The following is a 25149-nucleotide window of genomic DNA, read 5'->3' as shown; positions in this document are numbered from 1 at the left end:
AGGAATCACCTCATACCAGTTTGAATGGGAATCATCAGAAAATCTACAAACAACAAATGCTGGAGAGGGTGTGGAGAAAAGGGAACCCTGTTGCACTGTTGGTGGGAATGTAAATTGATACAGCCACTATGGAGAATAGTATGGAGGTTCCTTAAAAAACTTAAAATAGAATTACCATATGACCCGGCAATCCCACTACTGGGTATATACCCAGAGAAAACCATAATTCAAAAAGACACATGCAGTCCTATGTTCATTGCAGCACTATTTACAATAGCCAGGACATGGAAGCAACCCAAATGCCCATCGACAAATGGATGGATAAAGAAGATGTGGTACATATATACAATGGAATATTACTCAGCCATAAAAAGGAATGAAATTAGGTCATTTGTAGAGACGGGATGGATCTAAAGACTGTCATATAGCGTGAAGTAAGTCAGGAAGAGGAAAACAAATATCGTATATTAACGCATATATGTGGAACCTAGAAAAATGGTAGAGATGAACCAGTTTGCAGGGCAGAAATTGAGACACAGATGCAGAGATCAAATGTGTGGACACCAAGCGGTGAAAGTGGTGAGGGTGGGGGTGGTGGTGTGATGAGTTGGGAGACTGGGATTGACATATATACACTCATATGTATAAAATGGGTAACTAATAACCTGCTGTATAAAAAAATAAATAAAATAAAATTCTAAAGAAAAAAAAAGAAGAAAATGGTTAAATGTGTGTCAAGATCTCTAAAACTTTGTACATGACATGATACAATAATTTTTTCTAAAAAATGTAGCAGTATAATTTTCTCTACAAAATCAATGTTTCAGAGATATACTCTGTATTTATATTATTTAAGTAATAGGCATATGTTTATTTTAGATATAAACTCTCCTTTTCAAAATTATTAATTTTTTTCCTGTTTTCGATAGGGATTCTCTACTTAAAATATTACCTGCTGTAAAAATCCTCAATGGTGAAATGCTAACCTCTTATTCAGAAAGTCACACTGAAGAGCACTATGAACTAGAATTAGAGCGTTTCCTGGTACTTTGTCAGTCCCAGATTAGAGAATTTAACTTACTAGCCAAAAAATATACTGGAGAAAGGTAAGAGTGTTATTTCCTCCTGGTCATAATTAAAAGATATAATGCAATTTATACATGTGATTAAAAATTATTTTGATCAATACAATGCTACTCTTTTGTACTAGTACAGCGTGTTTTAATGATATTGTCTCTTTAGAGAAGAACTTCTGGGCATCACTTTTTATTATTTGAAATGTATTAATATGTATTTTGAACGTAATTTAGAATATAATTTAAAAGCTAAAATTAGATGAGAATAGATGAAAGCATGAGGATAGCTTCAAGAAAAGATGCAAACATTCATTCAGCTGTTCATTCAATTAATCAGTCATACATTTTTCAACAATTATTGATGGGCAAGACATATAATAAGCTAAATATTACACTTTACCCTCAAAGAATTCACGGTTTCATTAAGACAAAATTAGCTAAATAAATAGTTACAATGGAGCAAGGCAAGTTTTATAAAACATATGATATTTATTATGTATATTTATTATATAAGGAATCATATTTCACATATATTTGTGTATTAAGGTATTATGGGAGCACAGTGGAGAAAAGCAGTCAACATGTGCACACATTCAGAGGACAGAGGCTGAGAGCAAAGTCCTAAAAATATATCAAAGAAAGAGAACTTCCCATTCCCCACCCTGAATTCTGAATGCATTACTATGAATTAATTACAATTGATCTTTTTAAAACTGTATTTCCTAATTTATACTGCTCCAAAAAGACACAAATGAAAAAGGAAAATTATTTTACTTATGATAATTCTGCCTTATAAGTGGAACAGTTATGTGCTTCCAAATGTCTAAATTTAATTACTAAATTACATATTAAATTTTTGCTATTTGTACTTTCGTACATGCTCATACTATGTAAGAGTTGGTTTTTCTATTTAAATGTTTTTAAATATAGCCTATTCATATTATAAGTAAATCTCACAGCTTTAAAAATAATTCCAATTCTTATAGATAATGTTTACTTTTAGCAAAAACTAAGGTTATTTACAGTTATCTTTTTGTAAATCTAAATTGATATCTCCTTGTGTATGTATAGTAATCTACAATTTTTATGTAAAGGTGACTCTTGACACCCCTTACGTTGAAATTTAGATTTACAATTCTTTGGGAGAATTTATTGTTAAATGAAAGTTTTACTTGAGAATTGGAAATAGACTGTATTTTTTATGTTTGATCATAAATGGTGGTGAATTCAACACTTAACCATAAACAGTTGACATCCAATGTTGAACTGAACCTTTTCTGCATTATTCACCAACAAAATGAATGAAATACAAAATATCAAAATATATTGGAAGAACCTAGGCTAATGTCTACATTTGTAAACATACGAGGTGTCTATATTTTAGGAAATAATTATAACTTTCATTTTGTTTGGTATAGCTAAATCCAACAACTGTTCAAGAGAATCACAAGCATTTACGTCTTAAAGTATTTGAATTCTCTTTGCAATGGATTTTTTTTCCAGAGAAAAATGGGAATAAAAACTTTCCCATGATATAACTTATTTGTTTAAAAGTCCAATACAAATATTTTGCATGGCAAAAGTCAATGTACAAAGTACTTTTAACTTGTTTCATAAGTAACTTCTCCAAATTTAGTCAGCCATCATTTCTCATGCTTATGGCAGTAAAAGCATGGATTTTTCTCATTCATTTGTACCAAAGCTACCTAGGATAAAAATGATTCTAAAACTTCCAGACGTTTTGTCTGGATTAATGGATTGAAATTAAGTAAACAAATATTTTCACATATTGTGAGAAATAAGATAAATTTTTATATAAACAATCAGAAATAAGTTTTTAATGAATTTTGTAGTAAAATTTAATATGTCAGGCCACACAGGGATATTTTCAAAACCTGTATAAGTGTTAATATTTGCTGATATAATTCTTCTTATTAAACATCCTCATTATTTATTTGCTCAGAAATATATTCACATTGGATGCTGCAGAAAATCTCTGCCATTATTTCAAGAAATTGATGACACTTAGTAATGATTGTCGATATGCACATGAACATGGAGATGTAAGTATCACCAAGAGAGAGGAATCAGAAGCCCAGAAAAATCATTTGCCTCCTACAAACAGTGACAGCATACTGCAAAATAGAGTCCTTTACTCTTGTGCAAATGAACATAAACTGGACTCACCAGGTATTTCTGAGAAATGGATGGACTCTGGCTCTAGTCATTCCTCACTAACCAACCCCTCCTTATGTGAAGATACTAAAGGAAGAAATCAGGAAAAAATAGTAGGCCAGAAAAGAGAAGACAGCAAGGCAAGCAGTTTCCTCACCAAAAGAATACCATTCATGGAAACAGTAATGACAAGGTCTCTATTGAAGAACTGCCAGAATACTGAACATCATGAAAAAATGTAAGATTTATAGATCATTTTTCTTTTACAGTTGTATTTTATTACTTTTATGGATAATCTTAGTCATTGTTACCAAATAATAATTTGGTAAAGGATTTCAATCACTATTATATTTCATGTTAATTCCCTTATGTTTTTATGATATGCACAAATTATTAATTACAGTGCAGATCAATTTGGTTGAAATTTGGCAGGTTCTGATTTAATTAACTAGTATTATTTAATTTAAAATGAGTAACTGTGAAATTATTTTTTCTGCCTTCTAATCTCTAAATAATTAAAATGAATTTTTAAGAAGAAATAAAATAATCCCATTATTCTTAAAATACTATAAAGACCTCTCACATGAGGGTCTTATGACATGCTTCCAGGGAAAGTCAGAAAATCCTTCCTGCACATGCCTTTTCTCAAATTCCTTGAGCTTAAAATATTCAGCATGCCAGGGTACATTGGTATATTTTGGGATAGTATTAGCCAGGGTACCCTAGACATTGCCTATTTGAATCTCGTTAGCTCTAAATACTCCAGACATTTCCTACTGAAATTTCAGATAAACAACATTTAGAACTTTTTAATTCATGATAAATAAAATAGCCAAATGATAATAATAAGGAAGGATGAGGAACTGAAAATATAGACAAACCAAAGACCTAAAGAATAAAAGGAAAAGAAAATGTATACCCACTTGCTGAACCTTGCCATTCAGTGTTTCAGGAAGATTCACTGTCAGTTGTCTAGGCGTTTCCTAAGCATAATTTACATGTGTTCCTATGCTAAGGGTATTTTTATCATCATTATTTTTACTAGATAAAAGATGATGATGATGATAGTAGTAATACGAGCTGTTTTTCCCAATATGGAGAGCACCTTATATTTAGGAAGCCCTAAAGTCAGCTTCTTTACCTGCTCTCCTGGCTTTCTGTGTGGTGGAAAGCATCCTGTTGTTAGTGTCACTGAGGAAAATACCCTCATCTACCTTTTTATTTTCTTCCGCGGGAAATTTTGCTGTTAGTGAGCTGAGGAATTCAAGCACTAAATGACTGGCCAGCTTTACAAGAAATTCACAGTTACAGTCAGTGAAACTTGTATGTATCTGTAGAGAAATATAAGATGCTGTCTCAGGTTAAATGTGTTTTCTTACAGACCTTTCATTCTTTACCAGCTATGCATTGCAAATATGTTTTCAGATCTTTTTCTTTATCACCCAAATACATATTATAGTGTCGTAAATTCCTTAACTCTTTTTTTATTTTTTTTTTAAAAAATTATTTTATATTGGAGCATAGTTGATTTAAAATGTTCTGTTAGTTTCAGGTGTACAGCAAAGTGATTCAGTTATACATATATCTATTCTTTTTCAAATTCTTTAACTCAGTTTTGTTCAAAAGATGAAGGAATGAATTAATGGTTGAATGACCAAATGTGAATTAATTCCATAGCAAAGTTTATTAAGTTCTATTTACCCTAGGAGGAGGAAATGATTTGTTGAAGCATGATTTTTTTTCCTATAAGGAATACGAGTAGATTATCTTAAGCCAGAAAAAAATTTATCCACTAACTTCAATTCATAGCAAAATAGATTGAAGCCTTCCACAAGCTTTAGGTAAAATGGTGATGATGATGATGACAGTATTAATAACAATAGAAAATGGTTACATCATTCCTTTCTAATTTCCCACAAATATATTCCTATGAGAAAAAAAAATATATAAGGTGATGTCTGGCAGTTTATCACTTAATTCCATTTTGCCTTAAACTCACTAGTATGAGGAATGAAAAAATTTCTTTAGTCTTGGCAATTATAAAATTATTGAAAACTTTTTCAAGGGAGCCTGGAAAAGGTGAATATACATGAATCACTTCTCCTTGATATGCCTTTTAAAACTAAACCCAAAGATTTGAAGAACAATTAAGCCAGTAGTTAGCACTTTGACTATACCTTGTACCTTGATAATATTTCTGCAACAATCTATGTGGGAAAGGAAAATTCTTTTCCTTTCCATCCAATGATGAAGAATTAAATGATTAAGCAAGCTGAGAACCCACTTACAATCAATGTACATTATTATTCAAATTTTGGTAATGTTGCTGGGCAGCTTATGGGGATGTGGGAAAAACACAGTGTTGATTGATTCAGTGCCAGAAATTGGTAAATAGATGTAGGCTGGAAAAAATGTTAGCATTTACTACTGGGCTTATAAGAGAATGACTTAAGTATTTGTCCATGGGCAGATAGGAAAGTGAAGCTAGCAGACCTGATGGGTCCTTTCTCTTAGAGAGAACGGGGGCTCTTCTTCCTCTCAAAACTTAGTCTCTCTGCTGTGAACAGGATCCCATCCTCTCTTGCCAACTGACTCCTATATTTTTCCCCCTTTTGCATCATCATTTTCCCCCCTTTCTACTGGTTCAGGATCCTTGCTATCATACAAAATCTCGATAATATCTTCCTCCTTAAAAGAAACAAAAATCCCTAGTACTCATATCCCCTCTCTAAGTTACTGGCCCATTTCTCTCCTTCAGATTTTAAGGTTTCCGTATTATTTTTACTTCTATGACTATAGTTAAATAAAAGAACGGGTCTTATTTTTAAATAATACTTTATATAGTCTATGTTTACAAATAAATATATCTTATGAGGACCTCTTAACTACAACTGTATATTTATGGGTACTAAAAATATTTTTTTTTCTCCTCTTAATAGTATGGCAGCTATGGTAATTCAGGCATGCTGGCGTGGTTACACTGTGCGCAGACAGATTCATTTCTCTATAAAGCTACATCCTGCTGCAATAGGACCCCTGACATCCCAGTCAAATTCCTGCATTGAAAACCAAATTATTTTAAAGAAAGAAGAAATAAAAAATACTGTGAACATCCAAGAACAGAGGGAGAAGGCTGCTATTCTTATTCAGGTTACTTTTAATCTTTGGGTGAAATAATTAATTATGAGAGATGTATTAGTTATCTTTCACTGGGTTATTCTGTATAACAGGCAATCCCTGAATCTTAGCCATTTACAAATACATGGATTTATTTCTTATTCATGTGACATGTAGGCTGCTGGTTAGCCACAGGTTGGCTTTGCTTCTGCTGAGTATCTAGGCTTAAGGAGTAGTCTATAATTTGTAAATACTGTTCTTATGACTGAGGGTCAAGCTGAACCACACAATCATATCAAAACTTCTGCTCAGATGTGGCATTTGCCACATATGCTAACATTTGATTAGTCAAAGCAGGTCTCTCTTGGCCTAATCTATAGCTATTTCTAGAAGCATGTTTAAAAATCTACTAAAATAATTGTTAAAGTCCTTCAAATATCCATTTAACTTGAAAATTCAGAACCTCACCAAGATCAGATTTCAAAATGAAGTTCAATCTGATCACATTTATCCTTTTATTTATTCACTGATCAAATAATTTTTAGAACGTACTGTTTGTCAAGCACTATTTTAGGTTCAAGAAATTTAACTAGGAACAAAGCATGCAAGATCTCTTCCCTCATGGAGTTTATGTCCTGGTGGGTTAAATAAATACATAAAATAAAGTCTGGAAATTCATGGTACTACACCTGAATTGAATGATAGTAACTAAAAAAATATATAGTGTTTCCCTTTATTCATTCATTTAGTAACTATTACTTGGCACAAAAATTTTACTAGCTTACATGTTGGGATGTGCAGATAAATAAGGTAAGTATGTTAGATTGTGATAAGTACTAAGGGGAAAAATAAATCAGGAAAAGCGGGATAGGAGTATCTAAGGAAAATTAATCATTTTAGACAGGATGGATGTGGAAGACCAGGAAAGGTGACATTGCAGCAGGAGATAAGCCATTGGGTATCTCGGGGAAGAATATTCCAGGCAGAGGAATATCAGATTCAAAGGCACTGATTTAGGAGCATACCCACGGTGTTTATAGAGCAGTAAGAAACAGTGTGACTGAAGAGGGGTGAAGGGGAGAAGAGTAGGACTTATAAATCCTAAATCATTGTAAAGACTTTGGCTTTTACTCTGAATGACATGGGAAGATATTACAGGAATCTGAGCAAAGGACTCACATGACCAAGTTTCCTTTATGTTGTGATTATAATATAGGAAGGCAATAGTAGGAGCAGCAAAATTGGGAGGCTATTGCAGTAATCCAAAGTGTAGATTTTGGTAGCATGGACCAGAGTATTGCAGAAGAAGTGGTAAGAAAATCACATTCCCAAATATATGTTGATTTATCTTGAGGGTATACGTATATACTTTGAAGGTAGACCTGATGATATTAGTACATGGGGATGTGGTCTTTGAAAGACAGAGAGGAGTCAGGGATGCCTATAAGGTATTGGCATAAGCAACTGGAAAAATAGCCTTAAAATTAAGTTTCTGGGTTTTGTTATTAAAGCCATAGTTTTTTAAGAGAATTATCTTTGCTATGGTTCTAATGAATATATTTAGTATTTCAGTTGACTTAATTTGTCTGGACTGTATTCCTAAGGGCAATGCATAGACAAAGCTGTTACTGATGCCTGAATGGGTTGGGAGTGGAGGGAGGTCAGTGGATTCAAGGAAACTCTGAGGAAAAGAAAGGAACCTCAGTTACTGTCTCAAAATACTATTCTGCTGCATGAGGAATGAAAATGTCATGCAATCCAAACTTCCGCCTGTCATGAGTGGATGAGCAATACATTTTTCAGCATTGATGGTAAATAGATATTAAACTTTTGCTTCATTCTATTCAATAAAGAGAAGTTCATTACTTTATGAAATAGTCTAGCTCAGTGACATATATCTGTTGAATGTCCTTTTGTTAAGTTTGTCTCTGTAACAAATGTAAGCATAATTCAGCCTTTCTTTGCAACTTAGAACAAGTCTCTTCTGAGGTACATCATGGTATTATACTTAAAATCATTGAAGTCAACTCAACTTCATTTTCTCTTCTCCTGAGTACAATCTAGTTTCTTAAACTATTCATCTTAAAAATATGACTTCTAGACTGTCTAACCATCCGGGAGAGCAGAGCATGATATGGTAGAAAGAGCCCAGGCTTTAGAAGGAGCGAAATGAAGATTTCATGAAGGATGTGGTGGAGACGGCTCTGTGCTCACCAAAACCCACATTCTCCTCTTCCTAGCATACTGCCAGCCTAGATATTCCAGCTTTCCTTGCACTTTTTAATATGGCCCTTTTTTTCTGAGTAAATGAAAAATATGTGCACCACTTCATGTCTGGCCCATAAAACCTCCCACAAACATTCTTTCATATTCTTTTCCCTTTCTGGTTGGCTGAAGTGAAGACAGCCTTTAGGGCATCCTTGGATGCTGTCTCTTGGGATTGCAGAGTTGCAAAGCCTGGATATCTGAATCACTTTATGTTAAACTGATGCCAGTTGTCTTGTTTTCACTCTCAATGCTTGTTATGTGATCGTGAAATTAATTAGTTTTGAATTATTATACATTTCTGGATATATTTTTATAGCGCTTAGCTTACCCTAACTATTATTAAGGATATAAGATACAGCTTGAGAAATAGGGCTCAATGTAAATATGTAAGAGAATGGAATTCCAGGTACAAAAGATAGTAGGAATAAAAGAACATAGGATTTCACATTACTGGAATAATAAGTTATAGTACAGCTAGACTACCGTAAGGACTAGAATATTAAGAGAATGTAGGAGAAACATGGGCAGAGATGTGTGAACAATTTTAGCAAGAAACAAGTGTATGGTATGAGTATGTTCTGGGATTGGGAGTTGGTGGTAGTTAGAGAAGAAAAAGATGTTGGATATGTCTAATATAGATAGGACTCTGACCAGGGAATTGATTTGAATGTGTGAGAAAGAGGAATTAATCATAGATGGATGGCTGGGAGAAAAATTGAAACCTTGACATGAATAAATGACTTAGAAGAAGAATCTGAACATTACTTATTACACATTTATATTACCTTTATTTCCCATAAACTGAACAGAGGTGGCTGGGACTTTAATTCCTGATCCTACACAGATTCATGAAGGAGGTATCTATACATGTCACACCAGAAAAATATATACTGTGTATTACAGTTTAGAGCTTTGCAGAAGTCATATCCCTGATAAGTTAGGCTGGATCCATTGTGAGCCATGATGAGTCAGTCCTTTTGCTCTTGTCGTTGAAGGTCTGTATTAAAGAATTCCCTTTATACTCTCTTTCCCCTAGGTCTGCACCTAATCTTGATATCTTATAATTACACTGGTGTAAGAAAAAGGGGGGTGGGGTGGAGGAGGGATAACTGAGGTAGAGAAGATGACCTAGCAAAAAAGAATCAAGGGAAGGAAAGCATGTTTCCCTAACGTTTAGAACCTTGTTAGGACAGGGTTGGGGAAGAAAGGATATGAAGGGTACCTCCCTAGCAGGAATAAGTCACAGGCCCATTTGCCATGTAGAGAGAAAGCATTTTGAAAGGTAGCAAGGAACCAAGGGAGCATAAATACTGGATAAAGCAATCAAAAAAGAGAGGAGTTTAAAAAAAAAATTCCAAAATGAAGGGTGCTATTGACTGAATGCTTATGTTCTCCACAACATTCATAAGTTGAAACTTAATCCCCAATGTGATGATATTTGGAGGTGGGGCCTTTTGGAGGTGAATATGTCATGATGGTGGAGCCCCCATGAATGGGATTAGTGCCCTTATAGAAGAGACCCCTGAGAGCTCTCTAGTTCCTTCTACCATGTGAGTACACAGTGAGAAGACAGCCATCTATGAACCAGGAACCTTGCTCTCACCAGACAATAAATCTGTCAATGACTTGGTCTTAGACTCCTTAGCCTCCTCCAGAACTGGGAGAAATAAACGTTTGTTGTTTAAGCCACCAAGTCTATGGTATTTTTGTTATTGCAGCCCAAACAAACCAAGACAAAAGGGGGAAAAGAAAAATAGTTTGTTTTCCTCTAAGGTAGCTAGCTTGCATATGCCACTCACCCACAGTACATGACATACCCAGGTCTATAATAACAACCCAGCTACATGAGACTAATAAAGCAGGCAAAGAGCTTTATTATGGTACTCTTTGATGGTACTCTCCATAATGGGTAAGTTAAAAAGAGGAAGGCCACTTTCTCAGGCAATACTTTTAATAATGTTCCTCATCACACAAAGATGTCCTCTCTTCTGTTTCTACCATTTAATACTGTTCAAGTTCTTGATTCATATTGACATCCTTTCTCCTCAGAAAGAGTTTTGAACTCTCTTGGGAAGTTATTTATTCATAGCAAGTTACAAAATAATGGAATACTATTTCTATACTGAAAATCATTTTTAGAGACAAAACTGGTTAAAATTTAGTTATAGTTTTTGAACTTTATGTGATGTTTAATATCACACTATTTTCTTATTTGATAAACTAAGAAGTAAATAGAATTGTTAAAAACAAAGGGACAAGGAAATTGGGAAAATAATATTTAATGTGTGTCTAGTATGTGACAATCATGTGTTCATCTTTGTATATAAATGTATATACATTTATCCTACTCCCTTCCCTGCCTTTGAGTCTATGCCAAAGGCAAGTGATGGTGGCTGACTCCCTTGCTATAGTCTGTTTTTTCTCATTTGTGCAGCCCTTGATTGTTTCCACTATGTATGTGCATGTGTGCACACACACACGTACACACACACACACACACACACACACATGCCCAATTAGAAGTGGGGCATCTTATGTGATTGGTTTGGGAAGCATATTTGCCTATCTCTGGTTGGTCCAATTGGTCCTGAGTTAGAAGTAGGGACAAAAAATAGAGAAGCTAGCAGTCATTGACCAAGTCTTAACCATTCTTGGCTAATTGTTGCAGAGGTTGTGGTTTGGCTTCCTAGGCTGATTGACAGATTGTGTGTGACTTCTATTGTCATATATGTTCTGACCATTATATGTTTGTATATTTCTCTTCTCAATATATATATTTTTCAGAATAACAATACCAGTATTATTGCTTGCAGTATGGTTACTAAAACATATTTAAGGTAACTTTTGTAGTTAAATTTATCTTTTGATTGTATTTCACTAGGAATGTAGTCAAATAAATCTATTTTAAAGTCACTTTAAATACCTTCTGTGTGGTTATGCCCGTAGCACAAAATATATTTTTACATTTTTGGGGGGAGTTTCTTTTACTTCATATTTATTTGTTTTACAATTTTATTAAGCATGTGCACAGTTCCAAAATCAAATCTAAGCAAGGTGTATATTCAGAGACATCTGGCTTCTACTGTTTTCTATCTCTATAGGTAATAATTTTTAAAATTAATTTTATGCTTTATGCTTTCACTTTTTAAATATTAGCAACCACATATATTTAAATATATAAGTTTATATAATGTATATTGTTTATTGTATATTTTATATGGATTTTCATAGATAAATGGAGGCATGCAATACACATTTCTACCTGTGTTTTACACTTACTATATATCCTGGAGCTTACTCCCTAGCAGTGTATACAGATACTAATTTTTTAAAAACTCCAGTGTTCTTGGAATTATAGTTAGGAAAGCTCCAAGATTCCTCCAAGATTATTGAGGAATCTGAATGTTTTTAATTCTATTATTATGTGCTTTGTTTATTTAAAGATGAAATTAGTTAATTGTTATGGACCAGGATACTAAGTCTCTAATATGGCCATTTATATATGTTGAAGTTTTCCTAAATGAGTGTTAGTTTATTTTATACATAATCATTTGAAAATTAGCAAAATTGGTTTTCCTCTGTATCTCTTTCTACTTAATTTAGAATGGGTCCCAGAGGAATTGTCAGATAATTGATTGGTTGACCTACATGTGCAGTTGAGGGAGTTTTAAAGATTCTTTTCTGCTTACCACAAGGAAAATCTCCTGAGATTCAGAGCTTTAGACACAAGCAGTCATTTAATTTATCTTCCAGTTTTAAATGTCACATAAAGTTCAAAAAACAGATTATTGAGCCATTAAACTAAGGTCTAAGATGTTTTATCTTCCTAATGGGATAACACAGAGAATCTGGTTTGGAGTTTGATCTATAACCTTGTATAACATGCTTTAAATTTTTGTTTAGGCAGTTTGGAAGGGCTTTCTTTTGCGAAAGAAACTGACAACAGCTCTAGAGGCTATTAAGAATGAAGAATCTGAAGAAGAATACGAAGAAATAGATTTAGAAGATTTTACATTTGATGAAGTAAGTGCCAACTACAACATATAGATATTGGTCTTAAAATATTTTAATATACTATTTTGGAGCTAAACCTTTTTCTAAGGTTTTCATCCTTTTAACACTGTGTTATAGATCTTTTTTCAAGTTGCACTTGAAAAAGTATGCTTCTAATTTTTTAACATCTTCATTTATGATACAAGCTTGTACAGTGTGTAAATGTGGTCATGGAATATTTACAAGAATTTGTGTGTATTCTTCAACCAGATTTACACAATGTTTTATCAATTATTCTTCATTAAATATAACTCTGAGCTTATTTATGCCCTGTTCAACAAATTTTAGTAGCTCTTTGTGGCCTAGCAAAATGAGGACAGCCTCCTTAAATTGTTTTTCAAGTATTCAACAATAAGACAGCAAACTCTACAGACATATTTACCACTTCCCACCTGTGGCGTCCACATGCTCTAACCACATTGAGCACCTTCTTACTGTACCTTTTACGTCCTTAGTCTTGCTTATTCTGTTTCCTCTTCTCTAGACAGTTAAACCCACATAACTACCACTAAGATTAAGGTAGAGGACATATGACTATCCCCAGAAGACTTCTCGTGCCTTCATAGTATTCATACCTCCATCATCATAGATTAGTTTTGCCTATTTCTGAACTTCCAAATAAGTGGAATCATCCAGTATGTACTCTTTTTTCATATAATATTATGTCTGTGAGATATACCTATGTGGTTGAGTGTAGCTGTATATATACCATTCTTTTCAATATACTACTTTTAATCTATGATTTGAATATACCAATTTTTAAAAGTCTGTTCTACTTTTGGTGGATTATTTGTCACTGAGTTATTTCTAGTGTTGCCTATTATGCCTAAAGACGCTATGAACATTTTTTTTAAAATAAATTTATTTATTTTTGGCTGCGTTGGGTCTTCGTTGCTGTGCACGGGTTTTCTCTACTTGCGTCAAGTGGGGGCTACTCTTTGCTGTGGTGCGCGGGCTTCTCACTGCGGTGGCTTCTCGTCGCAGAGCACAGGCTCTAGGTGTGCGGGCTTCAGTAGTTGCAGCACGTGGGCTCAGGTAGTTGTGGCTCACAGGCTCTAGAGTGCACGCTCAGTCATTGTGGTGCAAGGGCATAGTTGCTCTGAGGCATGTCGGATTTTCCCAGACCAGGGATCGAACCCGTGTCCCCTGCATTGGCAGGCGGATTCTTAACCACTGCGCCACCAGGGAAGGCCAGCTATGAACATTCTTGTACATGCTTTTTGATGTGCATGTTCACATTTCTTTTGGGAACTGAATTTCTCAGCCATAACATTAACCTATATTTAGTAGCTAGCGCCTAACGGTATTCCAAAGTGATTGTATCAATTTACAGTCCTATCAGCAGGATATGAGAGTTTCAGAGGAGATTTATCCTCACCAACACTTTGTATTTTCATGTCTTTTTCCCCCCCAATCCAGTAGGTTTGTAGTGGTATCTAGTTGTTTTAATTTCCATTTCTCTCATAACTAATAATGTTGAATACGTTTTCGTATGCTTATGGCCATTTGGATATCTACTTTTATGACATGATCAAGTGTTTGTGCTTTCTTTTAAACTTTAATTTTATTTTTTTTTTATACAGCAGGTTCTTATTAGTCATCAATTTTATACACATCAGTGTATACATGTCAATCCCAACCGCCCAATTCATCACACCACCACTCCGCCCCCCTCTCCCACCACTTTCCCCCCTTGGTGTCCATACGTTTGTTCTCTGCATCTCTGTCTCAAATTCTGCCCTGCAAACTGGTTCATCTGTACCATTTTTCTAGGTTCCACATATATGCGTTAATATACGATACTTGTTTTTCTCTTTCTGACTTACTTCATTCTGTATGACAATCTCTAGATTCATCCACATCTCTACAAATGACTCAATTTCATTCCTTTTAATGACTGAGTAACACTCCATCATATATATGTACCACGTCTTCTTTATCCATTCATCTGTCGATGGGCATTTAGGTTGTTTCCATGTCCTGGCTATTGTAAATAGTGCTGCAATGAACATAGAACTGCATGTGTCTTTTTGAATTACGGTTTTCTCTGGGTATATGCCCAGTAGTGGGATTGTTGGGTCATATGGTAATTCTATTTTTAGTTTTTTAAGGAACCTCCATACTGTTCTCCGTAGCGGCTGTATCAGTTTACATTCCCACCAACAGTGCAAGAGAGTTCCCTTTTCTTCATACCCTCTCCAGCATTTCTTCTTTGTAGATTTTTTGATGATCCCCATTTGAACTGGTGTGAGGTGATTCCTCATTGTAGTTTTGATTTGCATTTCTCTAATAATTAGTGATGTTGAGCATCTTTTCATGTGCTTCTTGACCATCTGTATGTCTTCTTTGGAGAAATGTCTACTTAGGTCTTCTGCCCATTTTTGGATTGGGTTGTTTGTTTCTTTAATATTCAGCTGCATGAGCTGTTTATATATTTTGGAGATTAATCCTTTGTCCGTTGATTCATTTGAAAGTATTTTCTCCCATTCTGAGGGCTGTCTTTTCGTCTTGTTTATGGTTTCCTTTGCTGTGCAAAAGCTTTTAAGTTTCATTAGGTCCCATTTGTTTATTTTTGTTTTTATTTCCATTAATCTAGGAGGTGGATCAAAAAAGATCTTGCTGTGATTTATGTCAAAGAGTGTTCTTCCTAAGTTTTCCTCTAAGAATTTTATAGTGTTCGGATTTACATTTAGGTCTCTAATCCATTTTGAGTTTATTTTTGTGTATGGTATTAGGGAGTGTTCTAATTCCATTCTTTCACATGTAGCTGTCCAGTTCTCCCAGCACCACTTATTGAAGAGACTGTCTTTTCTCCATTGTATATCCTTGCCTCCTTTGTCATAGATTAGTTGACCATAGGTGCATGGGTTTATCTCTGTGCTTTCTATCTTGTTCCAATGATCTATGTTTCTGTTTTTGTGCCAGTACCATATTGTCTTGATTACTGTAGCTTTGTAGTATAGTCTGAAGTCAGGGAGTCTGATTCCTCCTGCTCCATTTTTTTCCCTGAAGACTGCTTTGGCTATTCGGGGTCTTTTGTGTCTCCAAACAAATTTTAAGATTTTTTTGTTCTACTTCTGTAAAAAAATGCCATTGGTAATTTGATAGGCATTGCATTGAATCTGTAGATTGCTTTGGGTAGTATAGTTAATTTCACAATATTGATTCTTCCAATCCAAGAACATGGTATATCTCTCCATCTGTTGGTATCATCTTTAATTTCTTTCATCAATGTTTTATAGTTTTCTGCATACAGGTCTTTTGTCTCCCTAGGTAGGTTTATTCCTAGATATTTCATTCTTTTTGTTGCAGTGGTAAATGGGACTGTTTCCTTAATTTCTCCTTCAGATTTTTCATCGTTACTATATAGGAATGCAAGAGATTTCTTTGCATTAATTTTGTATCCTGCAATCAAATTCATTGTTCAGCTCTAGTAGTTTTCTGGTGGCATCTTTAGGATTCTCTATGTATAGTATCATGTCGTCTGCAAAGAGTGACAGTTTTACTTCTTCTTTTCCAGTTTTTATTCCTTTTATTTCTTTATCTTCTCTGATTGCCATGGCTAGGACTTCCAAAACTATGTTGAATAATAGTGGTGAGAGTGGACATCCTTGTCTTTTTCCTGATCTTAGAGGAAATGCTTTCAGTTTTTCACCATTGAGAATGATGTTTGCTGTTGGTTTGTCATGTATGGCCTTTATTATGTTGAGGTAGGTTCCCTCTATGCCCACTTTCTGGAGAGTTTTTATCATAAATGGGTGTTGAATTTTGTCAAAAGCTTTTTCTTCATCTATTGAGATGATCATATGGTTTTTATTCTTCAATATGTTAATATGGTGTTTCACGTTGATTGATTGGTATGTATTGAAGAATCCTTGCATCCCTGGGATAAATCCCACATGAACATGGTGTATGATCCTTTTAATGTGTTGTTGAATTCTGTTTGCTAGTATTTTGTTGAGGATTTTTGCATCTATATTCATCAGTGATATTGGTATGTAATTTTCTTTTTTTGTAGTATCTTTGTCTGGTTTTGGTATCAGGGTGATGGTGGCCTCATAGAATGAGTTTGGGAGTGTTCCTTCCTCTGCAGTTTTTTGGAAGAGTTTGAGAAGGATGGGTGTTAGCTCTTCCCTAAATGTTTGATAGAATGTACCTGTGAAGCCATCTGGTCCTGGACTTTTGTTTGTTGGAAGATTTTTCATAACAGTTTCAATTTCATTACTTGTGATTGGTCTGTTCATATTTTCTATTTCTTCCTGGTTCAGTCTTGGAAGGTTATACCTTTCTAAACATTTGTCCATTTCTTCCAGGTTGTCCATTTTATTGGCTTAGAGTTGCTTGTAGTAGTCTCATAGGATGCTTTGTATTTCTGTGGTGTCTGTTGTAACTTCTCCTTTTTCATTTCTAATTTTGATTTGAGTCCTCTCTTTTTCTTCATGAGTCTGGCTAATGGTTTATCAATTATTGTTTATCTTCTCAAAGAACCAGCTTTTAGTTTTATTGATCTTTGCTATTGTTTTCTTTGTTTCTATTTCATTTATTTCTGCTCTGATCTTTATGATTTCTTTCCTTCTGTTAACTTTGGGTTTTGTTTTTTTTTCTTTCACTAATTCCATTAGGTGTAAGGTTAGATTGTTTATTTGAAGTTTTTCTTGTTTATTGAGGTAGGCTTGTATAGCTCTAAACTTCCCTCTTAGGACTGCTTTTGCTGCATCCCATAGGTTTTGGATCGTCGTGTTTTCATTTTCACTTGTCTCTACGAATGTTTTGATTTCCTCTTTGATTTCTTCAGTGATCTCTTGATTATTTAGTAACGTATTGTTTACCCTCCTTGTGTTTCTGTTTTTTACGTTTTTTTCCCTGTAATTGAGTTCTAATCTCATAGCGTTGTGGTCGGAAAAGATGCTTGATATGATTTCGATTTTCTTAAATTTACTGAGGCTTGATATGTGACCCAAGATATGATCTATCCTGGAGAATGTTCCGTGCACACTTAAGAAGATAGTGTAATCTGCTGTTTTTGGATGGAATGTTCTATAAATATCAATTAAATCTATCTGGTCTATTGTTTCATTTAAAGCTTCTGTTTCCTTATTTATTTTCATTTTGGATGATCTGTCCATTGGTGTAAGTGAGGTGTTAAAGTCCCCCACTATTATTGTGTTACTGTTGATTTCCTCTTTTATAGCTGTTAGCAGTTGCCTTATGTATTGAGGTGCTCCTTTGTTGGGTGCATATATTCTTATAATTGTTATATCTTCATCTTGGATTGGTCCCTTGATCATTATGTAGTATCCTTCCTTGTCTCTTGTAACATTCTTTATCTTAAAGTCTATTTTCTCTGATATGAATATTGCTACTCCAGCTTTCTTTTGATTTCCATTTGCATGGAATATCTTTTTCCATCCCCTCACTTTTAGTCATATGTGTCCCTAGGTCTGAAGTGGGTCTCTTGCAGACAGCATATATATGGGTCTTGTTTTTGTATCCATTCAGCAAGTGTGTGTCTTTTGGTTGGAGCATTTAATCCATTTACGTTAAGGTAATTATCGATATGTATGTTCCTGTGACCATTTTCTTAATTGTTATGGGGTTTTTTTGTAGGTCCTTTTCTTCTTCTGTTTTTCCCACTTAGATAAATTCCTTTAGCATTTGTTGTAGAGCTGGTTTGGTGGTGCTGAATTCTCTTAGCTTTTGCTTGTCTGTAAAGCTTTTAATTTCTCCATTGAATCTGAATGAGATCCTTGCTGGGTAGAGTAATCTTGGTTGTTGGTTCCTCCCTTTCATCACTTTAAGTATATCATGCCACTCCCTTATGGCCTGTAGAGTTTCTGCTGAGAAATCAGCTGTTAACCTTATGGGAGTTCCCTTGTATGTTATTTTTCATTTTTCCTTTGCTGCTTTCAATAATTTTTCTTTGGCTTTAATTTTTGCCAATTTGATTACTGTGTGTCTCGGTGTGTTTCTCCTTGGTTTTATTCTGTATGGGACTTGCTGCGCTTCCTGGACTTGGGTGGCTCTTTCCTTTCCCAATTTTGGGGAGTTTTCGACTGTAATCTCTCAAATATTTTCTCTGGTCCTTTCTCTCTCTCTTCTCCTTCTGGGACCCCTATAATGTGAATGTAGTTGTGTTTAATGTTGTCCCAGAGGTCTCTTAGGCTGTCTTCATTTCTTTTCATTCTTTTTTCTTTATTCTGTTCCGCAGCAGTGAATTTCACCATTCTGTCTTCCAGGTCACTTTTCCGTTCTTCTGCCTCAGTTATTCTGCTATTGATTCCTTCCAGTGTAGTTTTCATTTCATTTATTGTATTGTTCATCTCTGTTTGTTCTTTAATTCTTCTAGATCTTTGTTAAACATTCTTGCGTCTTCTCGATTTTTGCCTCCATTCTTTTTCTGAGTTCCTGGATCATCTTCACTATCATTATTCTGAATTCTTTTTCTGGAAGGTTGCCTATCTCCACTTCATTATGTTCTTTATCTGGGGTTTTATCTTGTACCTTAATCTGGTACATAGCCCTCTGCCTTTTCATCTTGTCTATCTTTCTGTGAATGTGGTCTTTGTTCCACAGGTTTCAGGATTGTAGTTCTTCTTGCTTATGCTGTCTGCCCTCTGGTGGATGAGGCCATCTAAGAGGCTTGTGTAAGTTTCCTGATGAGAGGGACTGGTCGTTTGTGCATTTTTATGTAGGGTTGTACATCTCTTTTCTTATTGTCTTGTAGGAGTTCTATATATAATCTAAATACCTCTCTGTTTTCCCGTGCAAATATATTCCCTAAATTCTGGGGTTTCCCTTTTTTTTCTCTCTTTATGGTTTAGTTTGATGAACAGAATGTTTCTGTTTTAAATTAAAAACAAAAGTTTTTATTTGTGACATATAAGATATCTTTGCTTACTCAGGTCATTAACATATTCTAGAAACTTTATTATCTTAACTTTCAGCATTTAAGTCTGTGGTGCATCTGGAATTAAATTTTGCCTGCAGTGTGAATAAGAGGTCAATTTCCCTCCAAACATACACATTTGGTTATTTTGTTGACCCACAACCATTTGTTGTTTAGACCATACTTTTCACAATGGATTACAGTGGAGGCCTTTATTTAAATTCAGGAAACTCTGTGCATGGGTTCTCTTAATTTTTCTCATCATTCTGTTGTTTATTCTTATATCACTATTTCAATTTCTGTATAATTTATAATAAATTTTGTTATCTAGTCTAATAAGAGCTCCAACTTTGTTCTTCTTCAAGAAAGAACTGCTATTGCTACCGTTGATCCATTTCATTAATGTACGAATTTTAGAACCATCCTGTCAATTTGCACAATGAATGTTAGTATTTTCTCTAAGATTGCAAGAAATCTGTAAATCAATTTGGGAGAACTGATATTTTTTAGAATATTACATTTTTAAATTCATGAACATAGAATATCTCATTTATTTAAGCCACTTAAAATCTCTGCCCATAAGAGCAGAGATTTTTTTTTCTTGTGCCTCTTATTTATTTTTCTTGCTTTATTGTCCTGACTACTACCTTCAGTAAAATGTTAAATAATGGTGATTTTAGCAGGCATCTTTTACTAGCTCCTGGTCTCAGGCTGAAAGCTTTCCATAATGAAGTCAGATGTTTAATACATGTTTCTTGTAGAAACTCTATATTTGATTGAGTTACCCTCCTTAGTATCTTCTTACCTTTCTAAAAGTTTAATATGATGATGATGTTGATGATTCTATATATGATTTGAATTTTGTCAGATACTTTTTATACCTATAACATTGATTTTTAAAAATTAAACCTTGTATTCCTAGAATAAACCAACTTAACTATAATACATTATCTTTTTATATATCTCTGAATTTGATCTGCTAATATTTTGGTTAGGATTTTTGCATTTATATTCTAGAAGAAGCTGTGCCCATATATTTTCTTTCTTGTAAAACTCTTCAGATTTTGTTATCAAGGTTGTGTTGACCTTATATTTGATTAGGAAGTGTTTCCTATGTTTGATGTAAGATTGGAAGAGTTTGATGTAAGATTGATGTTATTTTGTCTTAGCACATAATCTATTTGGGATAATATTACATGTGCACTTGAAAGGAATGTGCATTTTGCAGGTGTTATGGTTACTAAAATCTCAGTTACTTCAAGCTTGTTAATTGTGTTTTAAAGAATCCTTATTTTTAGTGATTTGGGGAGGTTTCTATCAGTTATTGACAGAAGAATGATAAAATCTCTTCTTAAGATTGTGGGTTTCTCTAAATCAGTTTTTAGTTCTGTCAAATTTGGCCTCATACTTTGAGGATATGTTATTAGGGTATACATGTTTAGAATAGTTAAGTCATTGTATTACTGACACTTTTATAATGATAAAATTTCACTCTTTAACTCTAATTTCCCTCTTTAACTAATTGCCTTATTGGCCATTCCCTCCGATATTTTCATACTTACAGCAACTTTCTTTTGACTGGTAATTTTATAATATATATTTTCCTAACCATTCCCATTAAACATCTCTGTTGCTTTTATATTGAAACTGTGACTCTTATACGAGTATACAGTTGGATTTTGCTTACTTTTATATTCCATTTTGATTTTTTATTAATATATTCAGACTTTAAATTTATTTCAATTGAGAGTATAATTAGGTTTATATATTTCATCTTTCTGTTTGTGTTCCATTTGTCCTGTTAGTTCTGTGTTCCTTTTCTGCTTCTTTTTACCTTTTTTTCCCTTTAATCAGGTATTTTTGTTTTTCCTTTTTTTCTCACATTAGCTTGTTAATTTATGGTTACCTCTTTCTATGCACTTCATTCTTTCCTGCATTATTATGCTTCCATCATTTTCTTTTACCTTAAGGACTTTCTTTAATATATATTTTAGTTCAGGTCAGTTTTTGATTGCTTGAAAATTTCTTTCACTTAAAACTTTGAAGGATATCTTCTTTAGATATAGAATTCCAGGTAGGCTTTTGGTGTTTGAAGATGCCATATTTATTATCTTCTGGCTTTCATAGATTCTATTGAAAAGTCAGTAATAAGTCTTATTTTTTCTTCTTTGAAGATACTTCTTTCCAACTCTTACTCCCCAGACTACTTTTAAGGTTTATTTCCTGTATTTGTTTTTCAGCATGGGTGTGGTTTTCTTTGTATGTACTCTGCTTGGAGTGGGGGAGGTTATGTGGCTTCTTGAATCTGTGGTTTATGTCTTTCATCAGTTTTGGAAATTGCTTGGCCAGAGGTATTTCAAATATTTAATCTTTTTCATTATCTCTCTTCTCTGAGGTAAAGTAGGTCCAAAAACACATATGTTAGAATCCCTTACCATTTCTCATGTGTCTCTTAGACTCTTTCCTGAATTGTTTTCTTTTTTTACTTCTGTTTTAATTTGCATGTTTCCTACTGACCCATCTTGTAGTTCACTAATCATCTCTTTTATCTAATCATTTTTAGCCTATCTATTAAATTCCTAATTTCAGTTATTCTGTTTTTTAGTTCTGGAATTTCTACTTGATTATTTGTTGTAATTTCTAGTCATATATTGAAGTTTTCTATCATTTCCTGTATTTTCTTGAACATACTGAGTATGGTATATTCAAAGTTTTCTCGGTTGATTGCAACATCTGGATCACTTGTAGGTTTATTTCTATTGACAATTTATCTCTTGTATTGGGTTGACCAAAAAGTGCCTTCGGTTTTTAAGTAAAAATAAAGGACACATTTTTCATTTTCACCGAGAACTTTATTGAACAACGTATTCACCCTTTTGTTCCACTACCTTCTACCATTTTTCAGGCAACTTTATAATTCCATCTACCCAAAACTATTTATCTTTTTGAGCAAAGAACTGTTCCAGGTGCCTTTTACAGTCTTCCAGGGAATTAAAATTTTTTCCATTAAGAGAATTTTGTAAAGACTGAAATAAATGGAAATGCAAAGGTGCAATGTCTGGTGAATACGGCAGATGAATCAGAACTTCCCAGCCAAGCTGTAACAGTTTTTGCCTTGTCTTCAAAGAAATATGTGGTCTCACATCATTCTGATGGAAGATTATGCATTTGGTCTAATTAATCATCTGGTTTTTTTTGAAATGAGCTCATAATAGAAAACTCCCTTCCAATCCCATCATATACGTAACATCACCTTCTTTGGATGAAGACCGGCCTTTGGTGTGGTTGGTGGTAGTTCATTTTGCATGCCCCACGATCTCTTCCCTTCCACATTATTATACAGTATCCACTTTTCATCACCTGACACAATTTGTTTTAAAAATGGACCAGTTTAAGTAGAGAATCGCATGCAGAAAAATGGTCAAGAAGGTTTTTTTCATTTAACTTACGTGGAACCCAAACATCAATACTATTAACATAACCAAGCTGGTGCAAATGATTTTAAACGCTTGATTTGGATATTTTGAGTTTGTTGGCCATCTCTCACGTGGTATAACATTGATTGTCCTCAATTAATGTCTCGATTTGATTGCTATCAACTTAACTGGTCTATCCAACCATGGAGCATCACCCAGGGAGAAATCTCCAGCACGAAACTTCACAAACCACTTTTGACACATTTGATCAGTCACAAAACCTTCTCCATACACTACACAAATCTTTTTTTGCATTTCAGTTGTGTTTTTACCTTTCTTTAAATAAAGCATAATATGCCAAAAATGTTGCTTTTTTTTCCATCTTCAATATTAAATGGTTACACAAAAATTCACCAATTTTGATTTTTTTTTCTTTAATGCACGCTGAAATGACAGCTGTCACAATACAATCTAACAAAATTGTTTTGAATGAAGTTAAGACAACTAAGCACTACTAGAGCCATCTTGTGGAATAAAACGAACGAACCTTTCGGCCAACCCAATATTTTGAGTCAGCCAATTCTCTTTATTAGCATTTAGTCATTGATTAAGTATCAGACATATATGTAAAAAGTATAAAGGCACTGGAAGATGTTTTATTTCTCTAAAGAGGATTTAATTTTGTTCTGACAGGTAGATATTGTATAGGCAGAGATCCTTTTGAGTCTTATTTTTAAGCTTTGTTAGGGCTGGTCTGTTTCTGGTTTCTCTTAGGGTTGAGCCAATATAATGTTTAAACTGAGAATGGGATATTTACCAGGTTACCTTCACCTTGTTTTTTCCTGAATTCTAATCCCTTTCTCCATAGCATCAAATGACTAAAGAAATTTCTTTTTAGCTTTTTAGCACACCAGCTATTGCTATTGCACTTTGAGTCTAGGTATCTCTCCAACACACATGCTACTTGGAATTTGCAAACATATGAAGGGTTTATTTTATACATGACTTTGAGCTCACATTTCAGTGGTTCTCTCCTCTCAGGGATCTTGGTCCTTCAATCCTAACTGCCTTGGCGTCCCTACACTTTAACCTCTGTCTCTTCATTCCAGTGAAACTGCTACAAGTAGACCTTAGATTTCTGCTTAGCTTCTCTTTCCTGTTAATAAAATTGGGAATTTCCCTGAGGGAAAATGTGGCAGGAAATACAGGGTTCACATCCGCATGAGACTCTACTCTCTGGGATCTTAGCTTTTTAAGTCTTGACTGCTTCAATTGTTCTTGAGTACCTTCAGCTCCTTTTTTTTTTTTTTTTTTTTGGGATATGTGGGCCTCTCACTGTTGTGGCCTCTCCCGTTGCAGAGCACAGGTTCCAGACACGCAGGCTCAGCGGCCATGGCTCACGGGCCCAGCCGCTCTGTGGCATGTGGGATATTCCCGGACTGGGGCACGAACCCTTGTCCCCTGCATCGGCAGGCGGACTCTCAACCACTGCGCCACCAGGGAAGCCCTCAGCTCCTTTTTTAATCCAATATTTATAGTTGTTCTCAGGCGAATCTTAATTCTAATTAAAGCTATACCAGAATAAAATGTCCAAAATGAAATGTTTATAAATATTTCAAGTCAGTGATTATTTTAAGTGTTTCAGACATTGTTCTCACCACAGTGAACAAAAGAGATAAAATCTCTGACCTCAGTGACCTTACATTCACTTAAGGTGACAGACAGTGAATAAATATATAAATATACAGAATACTAGAAGATATTGAAAATTGCTATAAAAATTTTTATAAGGAAGGTTAAGAGATAGAGCATAGACTCTGATTGGACTATCATGGGAGGCCTACATGAGGTGAAATATTTTTATAGAGATGTGAAAATAAAGTGAAGGGATAGCCATTGGGTAATGTGGTGCTGGGCTAAGTGGAGGGCAAGTATGGAAGCCTTGAAACAGGAACTTTTTTAGTATACTAAAGAAACAGAATATTTACAGTAAGTAGAACTGATTAGTTGTGGAGAATAGCCAGAGATAGGGAAGAAACAGAGAAATGGTCAGGGAACAGTTCACATAAAGCCTGTGATATGAAGTCAAGAACTTTGAATTTTATTTCAAATGTGATAGAACATTATTATTGGGTTTTGAGCAAGGGAGTTAAATGTA

The 25149-nt window shown here is 34.3% G+C and overlaps 1 protein-coding gene across 1 annotated transcript in view; it reads left to right on the top strand.

The window, feature by feature from the left end:
* Window positions 1-25149, top strand: part of LOC115853078 (leucine-rich repeat and IQ domain-containing protein 1) — a 123419-nt gene that overhangs the window by 89103 nt on the left and 9167 nt on the right. The window contains exons 15-18 of the mRNA XM_030856461.2: window positions 930-1106; window positions 3040-3489; window positions 6191-6401; window positions 12540-12659. Of these exons, the coding sequence (XP_030712321.2) occupies window positions 930-1106; window positions 3040-3489; window positions 6191-6401; window positions 12540-12659 (958 nt within the window). The remainder of the gene's footprint in view (window positions 1-929; window positions 1107-3039; window positions 3490-6190; window positions 6402-12539; window positions 12660-25149) is intronic.

This window comes from Globicephala melas, chromosome 10 (assembly GCF_963455315.2).
Source record: "Globicephala melas chromosome 10, mGloMel1.2, whole genome shotgun sequence".
In the NCBI taxonomy this organism is placed as follows: Eukaryota; Metazoa; Chordata; class Mammalia; order Artiodactyla; family Delphinidae; genus Globicephala; species Globicephala melas.
The sequence above is the reverse complement of the archived record's forward strand: the minus strand, read 5'-3'. Positions and strand labels throughout refer to the sequence as shown.